Source organism: Blennius ocellaris (genome assembly GCF_963422515.1).
Source record: "Blennius ocellaris genome assembly, chromosome: 19".
In the NCBI taxonomy this organism is placed as follows: Eukaryota; Metazoa; Chordata; class Actinopteri; order Blenniiformes; family Blenniidae; genus Blennius; species Blennius ocellaris.
The window spans coordinates 15809703-15829311 of record NC_137668.1 but is presented as its reverse complement, the minus strand read 5'-3'; the positions used below and the strand labels follow the sequence as shown (position 1 = coordinate 15829311).

Sequence of the window (19609 nt, the reverse complement as noted above, 5' to 3'; positions counted from 1 at the left end):
CATATGAATCAATGCATTAATTCAGTTCACTGAGTGAAAAATAGGCGATGAGGTATATATATGAGGAAACAGAGCTGTAGCAGGAAACAAAAAGCCACTCATAAGTGCCACATAAAGCAATCGCCTCCAAAGCCACGGGCCAAAGAGGACCACACATAGACTGACCTCAGGTCCTCGAATTCTTACATGATTGTAAGCACTTGATTTAAATCCTTTGTTTAGTCGGCACCGGCGTGTGTATGCTGTGGTAATGGCTAAATCACTATCTGCCAGTCGGCACCCCGCAGTTAGTGGCCCACTTGAATTTACTTTGGTATAAGATATCATTTCCCATCTCAAGAGCCTTTTCCCCTAATCACGGGTGTTCACTGGGTTAAACCTGGAGTGTGCAATTTTAAACCATGCACTGCAAAGCTGAGTCTCATTAATCAGAAAGAGGAGGTGACCTAAAACAACCTGCCTTTGCATTTCACATACCAAGTTGATTTTTGTCCTCTTTCTGACTTTCAAACTAAATCAGACCTGAAACATTTTCCCCGGCTTCAGCCTTTTGATAAAGCCGTTCCTGTGAGGGTCTGCTCATTTAGTAGGTATGGAGGTTTTCCTGCATGCCTAGCTGGGATCAATGTCACCTTTCAGAGGGTCTGGACACGGAGCAGTTCAGGGGAAACGAAGGCCACAAAGGGTTCTTTCAGTGAGCCAGCTTTCCCTCAGTCTGACTCAAATCCCCCCCCCCCCTCTCCTTCAGTCGTCTCTGCCTCGTAGCAGCTACTCAGACATTCAGCCTTCATCCTGGCTTCACAGGGAGCAGAAACGTGCGCCTGATCAGGGAGTCAACCCTGCAGGGTAACAACATAGCCCCTCAGTGGGGGAGGTACGTCTCCAGAGACTGAAGGTGCTAAAAAGTAATGAGATTTGATAGAAACATGAGATCTTAGATAATGTTTCATTATTGAAATAAGGCGGATATTGTGTTTAGTCTCCCCAGATAATGCACACATTTAGAGGATTTTAAATGCTGAGAAACAAATCATGGCTCTTGTGCTTATCTCCCCTCTGTATTCAGCAGCACTTTTTCATCAGTTTTCAGAATCCAACTGGCTGATTAAAATGCTAAACAGATACAAATAACCAAGCAGAGGCACCAATTTCAAAAATATGACTTTTTTCTCTTTTTCTGTGAGCTACACCCTATTTTCCAACTCAGTTCTTTCATCATCAGTCTTACAGCCTTCCATCTGTCTGACTTTCAAAAGGTGACAAGTACAAGTTTACATTAAGCCCGGAAGGTAAACTGAACTACATTTGCACTGATATATATCATCACGCCACACCCCAAACACTTCAGTTTGGATCGCTTCAGCCCACAACAGGCCTGGGTGATTCACAATGGAGGTCTGTCGGCAGTGCTGATCACATCCAGACATTGTTCAGTTTCTGCCAGATGAAGCTAAATAGATCTTCTAATGTCTTAACGTTCAATAGTATCTGCTATAACAGTGTTAACTTGGGGACATTACTCCTGTATGTTATTTACCTTTGAAACATGCTACATTATAAGGACATCAACCACAGAAATCTGCCATTTTTAATAGAGCAATTTATTAAATTTTTACAATAAGTTAAAAACAACTTTATTTGGGAGTTGCAAAATCCAGTCACACACATCTTTCAGAAAAAAAAAAGTATTTTCCCCAAAGCAAATGAAAGTTGCAAACTTCCAATGAAGAAAGAAGAAAACAATTTCAAGTAAAACAGAATATTAGACTTCATTCAAACAGAATTCATATTGAACTCTGCTGTTTAGTTGATTTTTTTATTTTTTTTTGGTGTGCAAAATTACAAAAATAGATTTGTTATTCGCTGGGTACAAACATACATTATTTTCCTTTTTATACAAATTAAACAATAATGGATTTAGGATAGAAAAACATACCTTACTCCCTGCAAATGACAACAATCTTGAATGCAGAAACATGGAAAGTTTATTAGCACCAGTAGTTTTGAGGCATTGTGTCAATGCATTCAATGATGTTTGAGAGTTGGATGGGTTCAGAAAAGGGGATTCTATTGATGAAGTCGCAGACTGTCTTTTCTCTTCACTCACCTTCTTCAAATGTGAAAGAGCACCTGGAAAAATGACATGAGCCAATTCTGGCAATAAACCCTCATTAAACCCCACAGAGGACTTTTAAATTTGTATCAATGACATAATGGCAGTAAAGACCAATTAAAGCACAATCTGATTCTGTTCCATATTGAAATGTGTCACAGCCTCATCGTCACCAGTTTCTTCCTTAATTTCTTTGTTTTTCTTACCGTCTAGACATTTTTTGGGGGAGGCTTAGGTTTTTTCAGCTTTGCTTCTGTCATAGTTTATTTCATTAAATAGCCATACAACACTTAAGAAATAGGGGAATTTTCCAATCATTCATGATCTCTGATTTTTTTAAAATTTTTGTGTATCTGATGCATTTTTCACTTTTTTTTTCCATTCTCCACTCTGTTTGACTGAGCTTCATTCCACAAATTTATAAAATCTTTTGAAGCAATAGTTAAAAAAAAAAAAAAAAAAAAATTACTAAAACATCAGTGGGAAAAACATGTAATAACCAAAAAAAAATTAAAAAAATAAAAGCACCATCAACAGACTAATTTGCGTCATGTTCAGCATGGTTAAGGGTCAATGAATGACACTGCAATGTAGCGGGTGCCGTTGGTGGTGGGGAGACCTTCGTGGAGGTGAGTCAGCCGTCCAGGGTGCATGAAGGTCCACCCTTTCCTTGGTGAGTCTAGGGAGCAGTTATACCTGTGAAAACGGCAACCTCCTCCCTGCACAGGAGATAGAAAAAAACTCATTGAAGAAAACAAAGAAAAGGACAGTAGTAACACAGTGGGAATATTACTTTTGTTTTCCGAGGAAATAGGACTGAAAAAGTACGGTCATCTTATAATCAGAGTAATATTCACCTCCAGGTGTTACCGGTCAAGAGTCAGGGAATGAACAGTGACTATGTGATTATAGCAGAGGAAGATGTGCCAGCTCCAGGTGCTGGATGTTTTTGTTGTTGGTTTTAAAATGATGCATTGAAAATGCTTTGGATGGGACTGAGGATGACTGTAGAAGGAACACGAGAGTGATAACAGCTGGAGCAAAACCATGAAGGAAGAATATCTCTGTGAGGAAACGGTTGGTAACCAGTACATATCTGAGAAGACTGGCAAAGCCTCTGTGCCAGTGCCGCTATCGAATTGCTGTGACTGGTATTTAAGAAAGGCAACAGCTGGTTTTTTTTCATCATCATTAAGTCGCTATATCAATGGCTTTATCGAAACAGTATTTGGCCATATTTTCAAGGGAGATGTTGTCACATATTTGGACCAATATGGTCATAAATATGCAATAAATCAAGAGGTTAAAGTCAAGTGGAGGAGTACAACGGAAAAGTTAGTCAGTGGAAACGTTAAGATAAAGGCTGATTTGATGAAGTGCAGATGAAATCCTTTTCATAACATCAGTGTGACTCATTTTGGCTTAGACGTGTCACTTTAATGGTAATGTGTTTACTTTATTGTGAGCTATACATTCGTAAATGTTATGGTTAAGTCTTTTGCTTCCTGTGTATATGGTATTGTTAAATGAAGCGAGTGCAGATATAAAATAGCTTCTCGCTCAATATGGTGCTTTATATCACTTGTTTATAATACAACTTTCCTGAGATATAAACAGAGTAAATAAAGATTTGACCACTATTTACCTGAAAGTCAGTATCTTTGCTATTGAGGGCGATGTTGATGGTGAAGGTGGAAGAATCGTGGTGAGGCCTCAGGTACGATTGCCTTCCAGGTGTATACTTTACGACAAAGTTCATCAGAGCATAGCCCTGCCATGGGAAAAAGAAAGAAGATATAAGTCTTTACATGATTTGACAGTTGGTCTATCTTTTGAAAGATTACGCAGTGGAAAATCTATCAGCTACATCTCACCAAGGAATGTCAAATACGAGTAAAAACAGGCCCGATCAAAAGAACAGCATTTTTCTGCTGACTTTGCTTCTTGGGCAAACAGAGAAGATCACTCCTGGTCTTTGTTTATTTTTCTCACCTTTGTGTAGTACCCAGCGAAAACCTTCAATGTGACAGGCGATATGAACTCTCGGATGAAGTGTAGCCACTCTTTATCAAACCCGATTTGCTTCATGTGAATGTCGTCTGTCGGCACCGTCTCATAGCCGCCGGCGATCCGCTTGTCCTGAGCAAAAGGGAAGAAAAGAAAGCACAGTGCAGTGTGATTAACAATGGAACAAATGACCTACTGCCATCCTCGAGGTGCCTGACCGCAGCTTTCAAAGGGTTGGTAATGATGATGATGTGTGTGAATGTGTGTGTCTTTGAAACCGCAGGCTGAACTGTTCCCAGTATGAGGCTTAATGACCCGGCCAGCGCAGCCTTCTCCCAAAGTGAGTCAGAGTATATGTACATATTTAGTCTCTCAGCCAAACTTTGAGATACACAAACTGACCAATTTCAAACTTGCTTGAAACCAGACACCATAAAATGAAAACACAACATAACAAAACTGTATTTTGCTGAATTCAAATGAGGTACATTGAGCTTGGGTCCATGTGGCAGAATGTATGCGTTGTAATTGAAAATACAATCCAGGAAATTCAAAAAGTAGCTAAACAAGAATAGAAAACTTACTTCCTCACTACATCTGGCTCACATTTAATCCCACAAACCGGTGTGACAGCAACCTTCAAAGCAACAGCAGCAGTTGACCCAACTGTCTCAGACAACAAAGACATGGCAGCTTGAGTCGTGTTTACAAGGCGGCGTGGTGTGCTACTTCCTTACTTCTGCCGCTTTGGTTTGGTGTCTGATTAATTACAACACACAAGCAATAAAACACCTTACTGCAGTTAAATATCTGAGGTGTCATCTATTCTGTGATAATTAACTAATAACTCAGGAAGGTAAGAATTCGTGAAAGGTTCTCATATTCAGTGAATGAATTACAGTGAATAGCTTGTTTTGATGATCACAACACAAACTTTGGTGGTTTTGGTGTCTGCCGACTTTGTAAGCAGAGATTCAAATCACCCACTTGCATACATTCTTTAAATGAGTCACCTCTGGCTGTATGTGGTGGAGCATTTGTCCATGTTGGATTATAATCCAAGGTTGGAAGTTTGATTTTCCGTCTCACTCTGTCCGTGGATCGAAGTGTGCTCGAGGAAAACACTGAACCCCATGTGTTAAATTGGTTATGTATGTAAAGTTTATACTCGTGAAGTCTGCTAATCACACATGTAGACATATATAAGCAGGAATCCAGGAAGGTCTGAATCACTGCCCAAAAGATAGTTTTAGAAATGTACTTGTTTCAAACATTGAAAAAAAGTCATGATTTATGGTATTAGTTTTTTGTAAAGTAAAGATTTCATACCATCTGCCTCACGATGGTGTAATCCATGCTTATGCTGACTGTACACTATGCAGGATAGTGACAGTGACATGTAATCAAGCTGGATTTTGTTTAATTACTGTATTACCTTGCAGTTGAAAAAACATACTATGTAAACATACAATTCTAACAATGTCAAAAAAAAAGATGCCATAATAAAATCTAAAGGTTTACAATAAGTAGAGAGAATCTGAGAATAAAAGGTAAAATATTGAGGATAAAAAATATGCATCTATGTAGCACCAATATACTGAAAACACAGAACATCACAGAAATGTGCAAACAAAACTACAGAAAAAAAAGGAATGCACTGCTATGCCTGCAGAGTATTGACTGCACCTCTGCGTTCAGGGACTCTGGGTTAACAGCACTGACCTCATGTCTCCCTCCAGACCACGTGCCATAGTGCTCCATCTCCTCCACTAGCTCGTCACAAGCTCTCTGTGTAAAGACTGGGAACCAGAACACATCTGGACATGGCTGCAAAGACAAAACAAGTCTACTGAGAATAGATTTATAAGAGACATTTACCTGGACCGTGCAGCGACTGTAATGTTATACATCGATATGAAAAAAGCAGATGGTGGGATTCCTGTCGTTACATCGTTGTATTAGTCTGTATCTTGAAGACATGCAGACGGAGTACAAACCTCCTCCATGTAGTTCTCTGTGAAAATTCGACTGTAGTTTTGGTGGATGTACTTTTCTTTCCAGTCCTGTGAGTAGAAAGAATTCCAGATTAGTGGCCTTTTCTTTTCTTTTTTTTTTTTCTTCTTATTTTTTTGGACTGTGCTGACCTGCATACCACACAGAGCTAATCTTCTCCCCCGCAAGGAAGATCCCAGCATGCCAGGACACAGTAGTAAATCACAAAGTCTTATCACTCTGCAGCCTTATCACGCCACAGCCATTATTCCAAAATCTCCCCACATCTGTAATCCTGCTATTGTAGCTCATAACTATTACAGGTGGCTGCTGTTTATCTCAGCTATACAGACAAATGGCTTTTTTGTAGTTGAGGAATAATGAGAGATTCTAATGACTTACCACTGGGTTTTCAAATATCTGCCACAAGTCACTGTTGTAATGAGAAATGTTATAATTGGCTGTGGAAATGAGCCTCCCAAACTCGTGACGGTTAGTAAGGTACATGAAGACTCCCTGTGGAAAAGCAAAGAAAGTTCAGTCAGTTCCAAAAATTGTTTGAGCGGAAGAGCAACATCTTAAATGCAATATGATCAGGAATTTTAACAAACCTGTTTCCATGTCAACATAACACATGCAGCTTTAAGGAACATACAAACTCATCTCTAGCTAATATTGGCCTAAATACTGTCAAACTGTTGCATGTGACAAACGACTGGAAAGTTTCGGTTGCACAATAAAGTTGGAATAAAGCTTGATTTTAGTGCATTTAATCAAAGTGAGGTCAATTGTGTTTTTCTAATGCAAAACACACAAAGATGCCATATAAATAATCTCAGATTATTTATGGTTGTTGGGAGTAGGGGCTGCAAGGGTGTTGGTGGGCTGGGAACAGGGCAAGGAGGAGAGAGGGGTGGGAGAGAGGAAGAGAGGGGTGCTGGGCAGCATGTCAAGGAATGATATTCCTTCTACAGTGAAGCATGGGCAGGGCGCTGGATACTATAAGGAAAGGCTTGGACTCACTATCAGACTAGGCTTTAATATGTCAAAAACGATCAATCAAGGATGGCTTCCAAATAGTGAATGTAAAATTTCAAATTGAGAAAACAAACAGATGTTTCGCATGAGTGAAAGAGGAATACCACTGGAGCCTAGTCTGAAATCAGTCAGTGTGTTTGAAGGGAGCAGATGGTTATATGTGTTTGGCTGTTTGGGGTAAAGCATCAGGAGAGGGGACTTGCATGAGGATTGACTCTCCAACCTTTTTGTCTCCACTGTGATCTCCTCGTGGAAACGATTATTAAAACAGGGCACAAAACTTTCTCTTCCTAGCTGAACCTAGGGTTAACCTAAACTCATCACAAGCAAATAGTCAACATCAATTTCCAAAGAGCTGCCAGTCGTCCTTTTTTCTCATCCAAGGATATAGGAGGCGATGTGGACAGCAACTCAGCAAACATGAATGTAGATTCTCAATCTCAGACGGTAAATTATATATTCAGAAAAAAAGGATTGTTAAGAGGATGTGGAATTTAACAAAAATAGAAATCATGAGTCAAATCAGTCTTTGTATAAAATGGAGCATCGCTCAGATTAGCTTGAGTGCTAACCCATTGGAAATGGATGTTTCAGCAAGTAGAATAATCAAAACAAGTGGAAACCTTTGGGGGCCTGAGCATATGGAATGATTCCGGAGAAGGGGAGTCTTTTTCTCTGTGACTGGTCTAAAATAAAGGAGAAGCATCATGTAAATTGAAATAACATGAATTATTATTTCAGAATGAGAGACAAGGTGACAGTAAATATATGTATGTCACATGTAGACGAACTGAGGAGGCGAGGAAATGGGCCTGCATGAAAAAGAAGCAAGATTCCCTCTGAAGCTGATGTTTTTTTGGGTTAACATGGGAGGCGTGCATGCTGGGAGAGGGGCCAAGCAATCCAAAAGCACAGAGACTTTGGATCAGGCGTGGTAGCTTTTTTTTTTTTTTAGTGTTCAGGCTCAGGTGACAGCGAAGTGACACACAGATGAGTGAAGAGTTTACGCATGAAATAGGGAACCACGGAAAAGACGGAGATAGCTTTCATCACCTATCCAGTCATGCATTGCAACCGTCTGCACCGACTGTAATCATGACAGTGAGGGCAAAGGAAAGTGAAGGATGATGGGATACGAGTGATAGAAGTGGAGCAGAGAACCTTAATGCATTGTGGAGCAGCTGTAAACATAAGAGGGTCATGCCTCAATGACAGACAAAGACATTTCGAAACACTCATACTTGCCCGTCTTTAGTTTCCGCTGATTCCTTTTTTCAGGAGTAGGTCTCATTGCATTTTGATACTAGCATTGCTTAATGTTTGTGTTTTCTACAAGGAATATCCCTTGAAATAACTGTGTCTTCGAGTTAAACTTAAAAAAAAACCAATTGTTCTAAAGACTTTTGCAATCCTGAGACAGCAATCCCTGAAAATAGTGTCATGCCCTCTTACCATTTCTCTGGCATTTCTACACAAAGCCATATCTGGGTCCAGTTTCTCCAGAACAAAGAAGTTCCTTTCTTTCAGGTCAGTCCTCAAAACACTTCCCTTGACAAGGTATACATGTGCCATGTAAGGAATGTTCCACACACCCCTAGAAACAACAAGACACAGAAAAGAAGTGCTTATTTTGCAGAAAATTTGCATTTCTGGAATGCAGATGGAGATTATTTTAAAATGTTATCATCCTGAAGATCTATTGTTTAAGTTCGGTCTGTTTGCTTTAAATTACATAAAAGACAGTATTTTCTGTGAGCGTTTCTTTCGCCGCACCATCTGGATGACATTTGAACCTATTTTTATCGGTGGTCAGATTGAAATTTTGAACTTCACAGAAACACTTTTCACACCTTAGTCTTTGATCACAGCTCAGTGTTTTATGGTTAAACGTGAATAAGAATCATTCTGGAGCCCACAGGTATTGACAAGTTATGGAGATCAAATATTCTCATGCAGGTAGGAGATCTGCAATAGTCTAAAGCCATAGCGTTGCTCTTGATACTTACACACGTTTTCTCTGTACGATGTCTACATAATCCTCAGATCGAGCATAATACCCATCCAGACTCAAGGCTCCCCAGAAGTTGGACCACAGCTTGCTGTGTCGAGTGACAAGGGGACCAATTATTTTTCTGTAGGGAAGCGGGAAACAGAGTGGAGAGATGGTAATTCTGTCAGAGCAGATAAAACTCACAGACAACCAGCCAACTAATACACTGGAACTCCTGGATTTAAAACCAGTGTGGTTCATCCGAAAGTTCCAACTGTAGTAGGAAAGATATGATCACTGCCAAGTCAGAGAGAGATTGAAGAAGAAATGTGTAATGCAAAGCAGAGCTGCATGTTGGGCTGCATTCAAGTAAATATAACGGTTTGCTGCAGCAGGTTTTTGTTAAAAATTGAACTTGGTTGATGCATTTGAATTTGCCTGAAATACAAGTTTTTTCCACTGCTGTTCTTTTTATCCAACAAACCCAAACCACAATGAAGCCTTTTCTTTATAATAAATAAAGAGTGCAGACTATAATGATTGAAGCATAATTCATAGTCTTGGTTGCTGTGGATGTACATGTATGAACTGTAGTGTTTGTGATAAATCTTCTTGGTTTGAACAGACTGGCCTGCCCCTCCCACAACTCCAGTGCCAGTGTAGGATTCTCATGCTGCCTTTAAATACTCTAGAAGGCATTGCATGCATCCAGTAGCTCACAACACAATGTCGGAGCCACATTGAAATCTAGTTTATGGGAAGTTTTCTTCTCACTCGTGAGTTTGACTGTTTGTTTTTTGGATAATGCAAATTGGCATTTCAGGGTTTAGTGCGATCAAGTCTTTTCCCCATTTCCATGTGGCCAGCCAAAAAACAGGAAGCCAGGAGGAGCTTATTTTTATCTTTTTTTCCCCCTTGACTATAATGTTCTTGTGGTTCCACCACTTGAGGGATGAATTCAGTGGTTCACTGATGACAACAGCTTCCAAGGAGGTTCACTGGATGGGCTTCAAAGAAGTTTCTATTCCAGCCGCTGTGCGATTACCTGTTTTGCTCAATGAGAAGCTTGACAGTCTGTCTGTTGGTGAGCATGACGTCTGAATCGATGCTGAAGTAGTAGTCACATGTGGTATCTTTACGGCACAGATCCCTAATGAAACAGACAAGTGAGCACAATCCATCAAACACTTAAAAAGGAATCACTGTCAGAAGAGAAAATAGTCAGCTTTTAAGTATAAGGTGTTATTTTGAATTGCAGAGCCTGACTCGCACCGAATATCTTTTAACCTTCACTGGAGACTGAGATTCTGGGAAGATTACAGACTGCTAATAAACCTTTCAGTTCCTCATTATAGAGTTATCGTGATCATACACCCAATGGTCCTGACCAAGGAATTTGTAATGTGATAGGTTCTTCGTATCTTAGTAACAGCAGGCTGTTGTTCAAAACAGATAAACAAAAGCTAAGTCTCATACAAAAGAGAAAGATCCCACCTGTGGGACTTGTAATTTATCATATAGACTCTTTTCTAAGGTTCACGAAAGAGAGATTCCTCATGAAAATATGCAACAAAATACTGAAACATGTTTAAATAAATATATTGAATAAATGGACTCCTGGATATCAGAAAGGTCCAACTCCGTGAACCATATGTTACCTTGGGAACAACGCAATAACATTGTTAAATATTTATGTTTCATTCAGCCACCGACATGACTGTTTTGTTAAATCAAAGCCATGAAATTACAATTCACTGTTTTAGGAGTAATTTATAGCTAATCAGGGCCAATAGCACAAAAACCCACTTTTGTCAACATTGCTCTCCAAAACCAGAAATTCTGAGAGATGGTGTAGCCTCACATACATGCCCATGTTTCTGGCCTCTCCTTGGCTCAGGTTTTCCTCAGGACCCACAACCTTGAAGCTGCTGAAAACATTCTTGTTGTCTTCCCAGAACCTCTGGATGTGCTTCTCGTGGTAAACCTCCTGAGCAGGGAGCCAACATTAATGGATTAGAGGCCACATAGAAAGAGCCGTAGCAATCTGGAAGGAAATGTCAGAGCAGCTGCACACACTCACGTTGTTATGAACAAAAAGTTTGAGTTTATCCTTGGGGTAGTCAAGGGTCAAGAGGCGATGGAAAAACTCGGGGAGAAATGGAGTTGGCTGCTCAATGAATACTCCGATCAACACATTTGGATACTCCTGTTTGGATTACAGGAAAGACAAGTTAGTGTTATTTCAAACAGTTCGTCTCAGTGATGTAGCACTGTTTAACATAGATTATGGATGGTTTTGACTTTTTACCTATCCCATAAGTGACTGTGAAAGCTGTCTCTACGTCACTTATTTTTTCTTAATCAAAAGTTGTAAATTTACACTTTGCTGTGTGCTCAATATGTTAAACAATGTCTTTTATGATTCATTAGTTCTGGGAATACTATTCACATTTCAAAAGATAAAATCACCTGATGTTACTGGTATAATAGATTCCAATTTCCACTATAATAGCCCAGGCACCCAAAGGGTGCTTGCATCATTATGAGTAAGATATTCTGAAGAACTGAGCAAAAGACAATCAGAAATAAAGTCTTTCCTATGACACAGTGTTCCAGCCCACACAGCCCAGTTTGGACTCCTCTTGACCAGTTCACAGCAAAGATTTTGCCAAGGCATGAAAAGCGATCTGAGCAGAACCACCTGATTTTCAAGTTCTGCATTGAAAGTGGGCAGGGGAGGCAATGCATCAAGGCACTATGGGCTTGATTTGTGACTGGAAGGCAGTAGACAGAGAGAAAGAGGTGGCAAAAGGACAAGGAGGAGCTAAGATGTTAAGCTCATTATGTTAAGGAGAAGCAGCAACTCAACTTTAATTAGGTACAAGACACAAAAATACATTAGGCAATGACGTGGCCTTGCTGGGAAAGCATTAGTGGTATGATACTCCCTCTCTGTCTTTGAAGGGCATAAGTTCCCCAAATACACAAGTAACCACTCAGGACTGTCTGTGAACAACTCCACCAGAAAAAGCTGGAGTTAGTCTGACTGGTTTCCACATGACCTGATCTTCCAGACGACTCAGACAAACAGAGAGGTACAGTGGAATGTAATGCCTCCACTAAATTGCCCATTATTGAGAGGCAGTGTTTTCTGCATTCATTATAGAGGGTCACTGAGAGCAGCTTTCACAGTGCTGCCTTTCATTTGGCCAAGTTTGGACTGAATCGGCTCCAGTTCAACTATTGAAGCACATTTACTTTGGAGCCTTAGGGATTATAGGACGTTTTAGGGGATTTATGTCTCAATATTCCATTTGGTGACATTGTGTTATGTTCAGTGAAACCTTGAATGTAGAAGGACACGTTTGTTTGCAGGTTGACCTGCTGTGGTGTTGATAAAAAACACATAGTGACTGAGATTTTGTCTGAAATTCAGAGTTCTGTCCTCAAAGAAAAGGGTGACATTCTTGACAGATGCAACCACACTGTCAAAACAATTTCGTAGTGCCTGTCATTCTCATGCCTATACGTTGCCAGCCTTGGCTGAACTCTGACAAGTTTTCTGCGCAACCACTGTAACTTACTCTTGTGGATAAAACCCATGCTGAGGAGCCCGCTAAAAGAGCAGCTGGCCGACAGCGACACCCCTTTAAATGAGCCCTTCTGAAAACCTCAGAAGCCATATCCTGCACCACAGTCGTGCCAGTGTTTCCTCTTTCCCAAGTGGCTCCCCTCGCATCAAGACTCTTTCATAAAGGTCCAAAAGGACAAACGGGCATCTATTATTGTTGGAAGGAGAGCGTCGACAGTCTTGCTTATCTGTTGAAATGAGGCGAGATCAGGTCGATTCCTTCTGTCTAGACTCTAGACAGTCCGTGATAGGCGGATGGTTCATGCTGGAAATACCAGCCTGTTATTTATTGTTTTTAAATCCTTTCCTGAGTCCACAGGAACGAAGGCTAAAACAAACTTTCCGCAGCAGCAATTTGAAAATAGACAGCAAACAGAGGGGGAAAAATGTTTTCATTGGAGTCTCTTACCTTGAGCAGAGACAAGTCCACAACTTCCTCATCACAGTGGCTGCAGCCATTTTCGTAGTTCCAAGCATTGGGAACATAGTTGCCCAAGTAATTCAGATACATCTGTAAAAGAAAGCATTCAGGGCCAAGTCAATTACTTTATTTTATGTTTCAGCAGGGGTCCTTCAAAATATAATTTAGTTCGAATAGCCTTCCCTGGAAATACCACAGTTAATGTTCATATTAACTGCATGAATGTTAAGACAAAAAAGAGTTATAAATGTCTCCCCAACTGGGCTTTGGTAATTCAATGCAATCAGTCTTTCTTGTACCTCGGTTCTCTTTTAGTGTCGACATATTTGTTGTCGCAACCTGAATTGTTCTATATTGAGTCTCCATTTGAGTTCCACATTTTGCAGGAACATAGAATTTCCTGGGTGCTTTTGTTAAACATGTGTTAACCCTGTGATCATGCACTTATCACCACACAGAACCTGGCATGAAATCTCGAAATTAGTAATGGACTAATGGCCAAATCAGGCCACTTTACTGAGTAAAAATCACTGCTCAGACATGGATTTTGTGATCTACCATTTATAGCTTCTCTGCCAGCTGTTGAGGCCTGTGGGACAAATGACTCAATAGTTCGGTGGGCTTGGTCCAATACCAAGGACGAACAGACACAGGCGACTGGCGGTGGGAAGGAATTTGTGCAAAATTAGGGGAAGGAAAAGACAGAGAGAACCGCTCTATGGAGTGATAGTAGTATCATGGGGACATCCTGCTTTTCAGCTTACTGAGTCATTGGCACAAGCATACAAGGATAAATTGCAAATAGGGAGAACATGAACACTATAATTACAGCCTTGCTTTGGACAGATATGTTTCTGAATAATGGTCTGATACTAATGGCTAGGGTAACTGGCAAGCATCCACTGACAAGAATATGTAGGAATGAATGCATTCAAATGTATTCCTTTATGAAAAATTAAAAAACGGAGGCATGTGCTAACACCTGGCAATACTTAGGAGCAGTTCAATAATTAAATCCCAAGCTGAAGCCCAAGGTGAGGATAATTCCCTTTAGAGTATCTGTGCTGTGCCACAGCAGAAGTAGAGTACATTTATTTTGCATAATTTATTACTCACTTTGGTGTTTCCGTTGCCATGAACAACCACTGGCAGAGAATCGTACATGGTGTTTCTGACTCTTACTCGGCCTGTTCCAAACTTGAGAAGCACTTCATCTGCCAAAAAAAGGGGGTAATACAAGAAATTTCAGGTCAGGTTATAAAAGCTGTGCAGCCACATGGGTAAGAGCTGTGGTGGTTCAAAACATATGAATGGCCAAGCCTACGAGTTCTCTGAAAATAACTCACTGAATGTGGCAGGGAATTAAAAAAAAATATCAAGCAGAATTCTACATTTTTTTCTCAAGGTCACTGAGTTTTTTTCCAATATAAAGAATAACTAGAAATTAAGTTATGGAAATGTTCTTTGATTTCTCACCGACAGCTCCGTTCAGATTTTGGAAAATCTGACATCTGTGGTCCAAAGTCATGTTGAGAGATTGCTGTAAAAGTTAGATGCATGGATATTTGTTCAGTTATTCAAGATATACTTCAGGGGGAAATGGAGACACAAAAATACTTACTCTCTGTAATGGATCCAGGTATATTTTAGTGTAGAAGAGCTGGTCATCATCATTGTCATGGAGGTTCCACTGCGAAACTATTCTATTGATGTATGGAGCGTAGCCTATTATACCTGAAAGTAAACAAATAGTGTTAAACACATTGCTGCAAAGTATAGGGTAAAAGATTTCTACAAGGTTATTCACAAGTGGCAGACTGTTGTGCCAATGACACTATATGTGCTGTGTACATGGTCTAAAGACATTATTCAACCACGCTTTTGTGCACAAAGTGTGACGTTAGGCCTCAATTCTAAACACAAGGGAAATGTGCAAGGACCTTTTCTTCCCACAGTCTGTATATAAAAAGGAGCAGAATAACGGTTAGAGAAAAAGCTATAATTTAAATGTTGTGACCATCTCGCAACTTGCTGCAAGCAGGCCTTTTGGGATTGTGTTTGCTTGTGTGTCTCACACACTCTTAAGTGTACATTTTCATGTCAGTCTTCACTCAAGTTTACCCCCCATGCCTCGTCTTTCTCTTTTCGCTTCTTAAGAACACTGACCGCAGGGCCAGATTGCAGGGTTAGGCTGTGTTGCTGGTGTGCAAGATTTTATATCCCATCATTTGGAAAAAGCCTCAGACACTGTAAACAGGTCAATGGATAGACATGACATAATCCGACTGGCAGTAATGAGAAGACGTTCAAAACAAATCACGATGCTGTATGCAGACGATATCGCAATTGCAACATCAAGTTGAACCAATGTTAGCATAAACTGGATGAGATGATTTGCAAGGCTCATTAACTCAAATTGTATTCACAATAAAACATCGACAACATAAAGTCTTTTTGAAGTGAGGCATCTATCATCCAATGAATGAAATTAGCTCATTTTAAAATTTCATAGCATGACACAGCTATGTAAATCAAAGTCATTCCAACAAAAGTCAACCGAAGGAGTTTTCAGCAACATTCAGGTTAGATGACCCAAGTGGGTTTAACCTATGAACAGATATGATTCACCAATGGGAGCTCAGGGACATTTACAGAATTCGATGTCTTGCAACACATTCTTTAGTTTATGTTGGATTTCACAGTTACAAATTACAGCTGCACCATGCCAGGAGGATTCAGAAATATAACCATCATCTTTGGGCCAAAGCGTCTCTGAAATAGACGGAGGTTAACTCCACAACTTCTCTCTGGTCTGATAAATCAAAATATTAAATTCTTATTTCAAATTAAAGAGCAGACAAACCATATGGCTTGCTATCAAGCTCTCACCTGCAATATTACAGGATTGCATAAGTGAATATGAAATAGGAAAATGTATGAGGTTCCACAGTTGCTCACACCCAGATATGGTCTCTCTTCAGGGAGGGCCTTGCATTCTTTCTGAAGTCCACATACTGCATCCACCACAAGAGGATGGCTGCACAGCAGAAGAGACTGAGAGCTAAAATGGCTTGCCTGAAGTCCAGGCAGTTCACCAATGGAAAGAACATTTTGGCCCATCCAAAGACAAAAACTTGAGGGATGAGGGTTTAGCATCAGACTTGATTTACAAATTCCCAAGACATTATTAAGCATCAAGAAAGCCACATCATGGTAAACCTGGCCCTTCCCTTGTTCTGCCCTTCCCTTGCCACATCTCAATTACCTGAGATGTGGCAGTCTGAGCCATTATTCCATATGAAATGAGTGTCATTTTCAACATCTAATATGTTGTCTACCTTCCGTTGCTCGAGAAATACTTTTATGTCCATTATAAATAATTGTTGTATGTTTTCATTTCCCTTGTGCTGTAAGCACAGAACATTCTGGAAAAACGTCAGTGTTTTTTCTGTCAGCTCCGAGACTAACCCAATATTCTCAGTGTTACAATAAACACAGCTTCCAGAATGAAACAACTGTGCCTGTTTTTTTTTTTGGGGGGGGGGGGTGATGACTTGTGTATAAGGTCACGTCATTATTAGCTTGGTTACCGAGTGACCTTCCTGTTACTCCGCTTATATAAACATATGCAGCCACACACAAACGCCACCCTGCTATCTTGATTTAATCGTTAAGACAGTGAGCTCTCTGTGACTTGGTAGTGTGTGTCCAGATGCTATGAAAAATTCCCACTGGTCACTTGGGCGGTAGCTTTTGGAACACAAACACAGCCTGCAATTTTATACAAACTGTGGCACATTCACAGGCCCCGGGACAAATCCACATGTCATGTAGATGACAATGAAGGCTAAAAACAGTCTCTGATCAGTCTGAGACAGCTTGGCTCCAAGATGGGAGGTCAGACCAGGCTGATGACCACAAAGAGAGAAAGCAGTAATTCAGTGTCTTGTAGAAATGACAGGATGCAGTTGGCCATGTCATCTGAATGGGAGCAAACTACTTTCTTCCTACACAATATATGCAGGCATTCTGAGCTTTTTCCTTTTGTTCAACACCTTTAAGTTGCTTCATTTACATGGAATATGGATATCTGTCAGAGTAGGTTGATGGAAAAAAAAAAAAAAAAGGAAATGAGAATGGGTTTCTTTTCTTCCACCTCCTGAGCCCTGTGCACCGGAAATACCTCACAGGGCAAGTTTACAGGGAAAATATACAGCAAGTGATAATAGTAAAGACCCAGTGGTATTGGATTTTAAAACTCACACCAGTCTGCCGCCCTTCCTCGAACCTTCTGTGCCACACTTTACGTTAATAAGACTGGGGCCTGCTGCAACTCAGACGGCTGAATTCAAACAAAGCCTGCAAGTCTTCAGCCGTCAGCAGTTGATGGTGGAATGTTTGACACCCTGAGTGCTCTTCAGAGTGGGGTGGGTTCGAAAGAATTTGCAACTCAAGCCCTACTCCACCTGAGCATCAAATTTCTTGGCAATGACCAAAAATACATCTCCATCTACATGGAGACAGCTTGAGGTTAAGTATCGTTGCCCAAGCACATTTCAACATTTGTATAAATCCACATTACACAACTAAAATGATGTAAAAATAGTTTCTAAGCAGTAACTTTTTATCAAGTTATCACATGATTTCATGTTATATATGATCATTTATTATTTCATTAAATAATGTGTTTTTCAGTATAATGTGGTCCTCATTGCTTTATAGCATTAAGTAATTGTTTGTTGCCATTGATATTTATTACCGTAATTTCCAGGCTATAAGTCACACTTTTTTCACTTGAAAATTGTATTATAAAATAATTTATCCTGTATATCAAAATATACTGGTACATACCATCTGGGACTACTAGGTGACATTGTATGACAACAGAATGCTGCGACAGTACCACAGAAAAATACTCCATTACTACTGTAATTGACAGTACAAGACTACAAGTCAAATGTCATCAGAAAGAAAAGGCAACACAGCAGAGTTTAACATACAATATTGACTATATGCAGCAGAAAATCTAAATATAGCGGTGGAAAGAGTTAAGATTGCCTGACCCACTTGTGAGGGACGAGTGAAATAGTGCAATTATGTCTAGGCATGGCAAAATTAGTGTCTTTTATACACCATTGCATCTTATATATGTTTTATATGTTTTTCCTTCTCTTTGATGCATTGTTAAAATAAAATGTGACTTGTAGTCCAGAGAATACAGAGTAAAGACAAGATAAACACAGACAGACATACTCACAATCACACCTATGGGCAATATAGTTACCTTACAACATATGTATTTGGGCTGTGAGAGGGAACCACAGTAGCAAGATCTAACAGATGGGGGACATGCAAACTCCACTCAGGAAAGCCCCAAAGCCAGACTCAAACTTTGTTCTGTCCATTAAAATGTGGTAATTTATCGTCAAAGTAATAATGTGATGATTACTCTTGTGAAGCTTTTCACTTTACGGTGTGATAAAATGTTTTGTTGTGTCTGTTTATCTACAATAAATATGTTCCACTGCTCCATCCAATTTTAAGGATGTTGTTCTTGCAACATACAAAAAACAACTTTTCCCATGAAAAATTATTGACAGGTGACAATAATCTAGCATAACCTCTGCTTTAAACATCTCATTGTGAGAAATTACCAAACCTATTGTGAAGTTCTGGGTCTCACCTCCAGAGTTGAGGTAGCGCTTGCCGCTGCGCACTGAAGGGTACTTGTCGGCTAGTCTCTTGTCAGGCCATATCAGTCCTTCTGCTGCAAAAAGCACTTTGTGATTGACTTGTTGAAACTTCTTGAGAATCTCCTCTGGTCCTCCAGCAAAGATGAGATCAAAGCTAAAAGGGCAGAATGAGTATAAAATTCATCAGTTTTTTTTTTTTTTTTTTTTAATCATGCATGATTTGTCTTACAGCTGACTGGCAACCTCTGCTTCTACTTGCCTGAGAGAGATATAAATCTTAGCGTAAACATTGGTACATTCCTGACGGGTGATCGTATGTGCAAGCCTTGTGTGATGATGTGAGAAGGTGTTTTCTGAAGAGCTCCGTTTTGACAAATTTCAACGGGCAAAGCACACACGCCGGGTCAAGGTGGGTTGGCTTTCGTTCGAACAGAAACTGGGCCAAACGCTAAGCAGCTTTATGAAGATGTCATGATCATTTGTTTCCCCATGGTGGTTTTAGTAAAAAAGGGTATATATTTTAGGATGTGGTCATTCATAATATTACTGGTGTTTTTTGGTATTTTTTAAGAGACATGTTATGACACCAAAAGCTGACTCATTATGATGACACCATTTCCATAAAGTCATTCAGACAGGAGCGGCCTAATTTCATCGGTTTGTCTGTATAGTGTACCAAAAACTGAAGTATTGTGAGTGAGGAAGCCTGGATGTTCAGTCCACA

The 19609-nt window shown here is 40.0% G+C and overlaps 1 protein-coding gene across 2 annotated transcripts in view; it reads right to left on the bottom strand.

The window, feature by feature from the left end:
• Positions 1 to 1582: 1582 nt before the first annotated feature.
• The window catches only part of plod2 (procollagen-lysine, 2-oxoglutarate 5-dioxygenase 2), a 33593-nt gene continuing 15566 nt past the window's right edge, over positions 1583 to 19609 (bottom strand). The window contains exons 4-20 of one of the 2 annotated variants that reach the window (XM_080514986.1): positions 18876 to 19039; positions 14814 to 14926; positions 14669 to 14732; positions 14309 to 14406; positions 13181 to 13282; positions 11221 to 11346; positions 11006 to 11127; positions 10186 to 10290; positions 9157 to 9282; positions 8603 to 8744; positions 7774 to 7836; positions 6515 to 6628; positions 6118 to 6183; positions 5843 to 5947; positions 4106 to 4252; positions 3759 to 3884; positions 1583 to 2832 (exon numbers count right to left, since the gene is read on the bottom strand). In XM_080514986.1, coding sequence (XP_080371112.1) covers positions 2677 to 2832; positions 3759 to 3884; positions 4106 to 4252; positions 5843 to 5947; positions 6118 to 6183; positions 6515 to 6628; positions 7774 to 7836; positions 8603 to 8744; positions 9157 to 9282; positions 10186 to 10290; positions 11006 to 11127; positions 11221 to 11346; positions 13181 to 13282; positions 14309 to 14406; positions 14669 to 14732; positions 14814 to 14926; positions 18876 to 19039 — 1939 coding nt within the window. In that variant the 3' untranslated portion in view covers positions 1583 to 2676. The remainder of the gene's footprint in view (positions 2833 to 3758; positions 3885 to 4105; positions 4253 to 5842; positions 5948 to 6117; positions 6184 to 6514; positions 6629 to 7773; positions 7837 to 8602; positions 8745 to 9156; positions 9283 to 10185; positions 10291 to 11005; positions 11128 to 11220; positions 11347 to 13180; positions 13283 to 14308; positions 14407 to 14668; positions 14733 to 14813; positions 14927 to 18875; positions 19040 to 19609) is intronic. The other variant, XM_080514987.1, reaches the window with a different exon arrangement.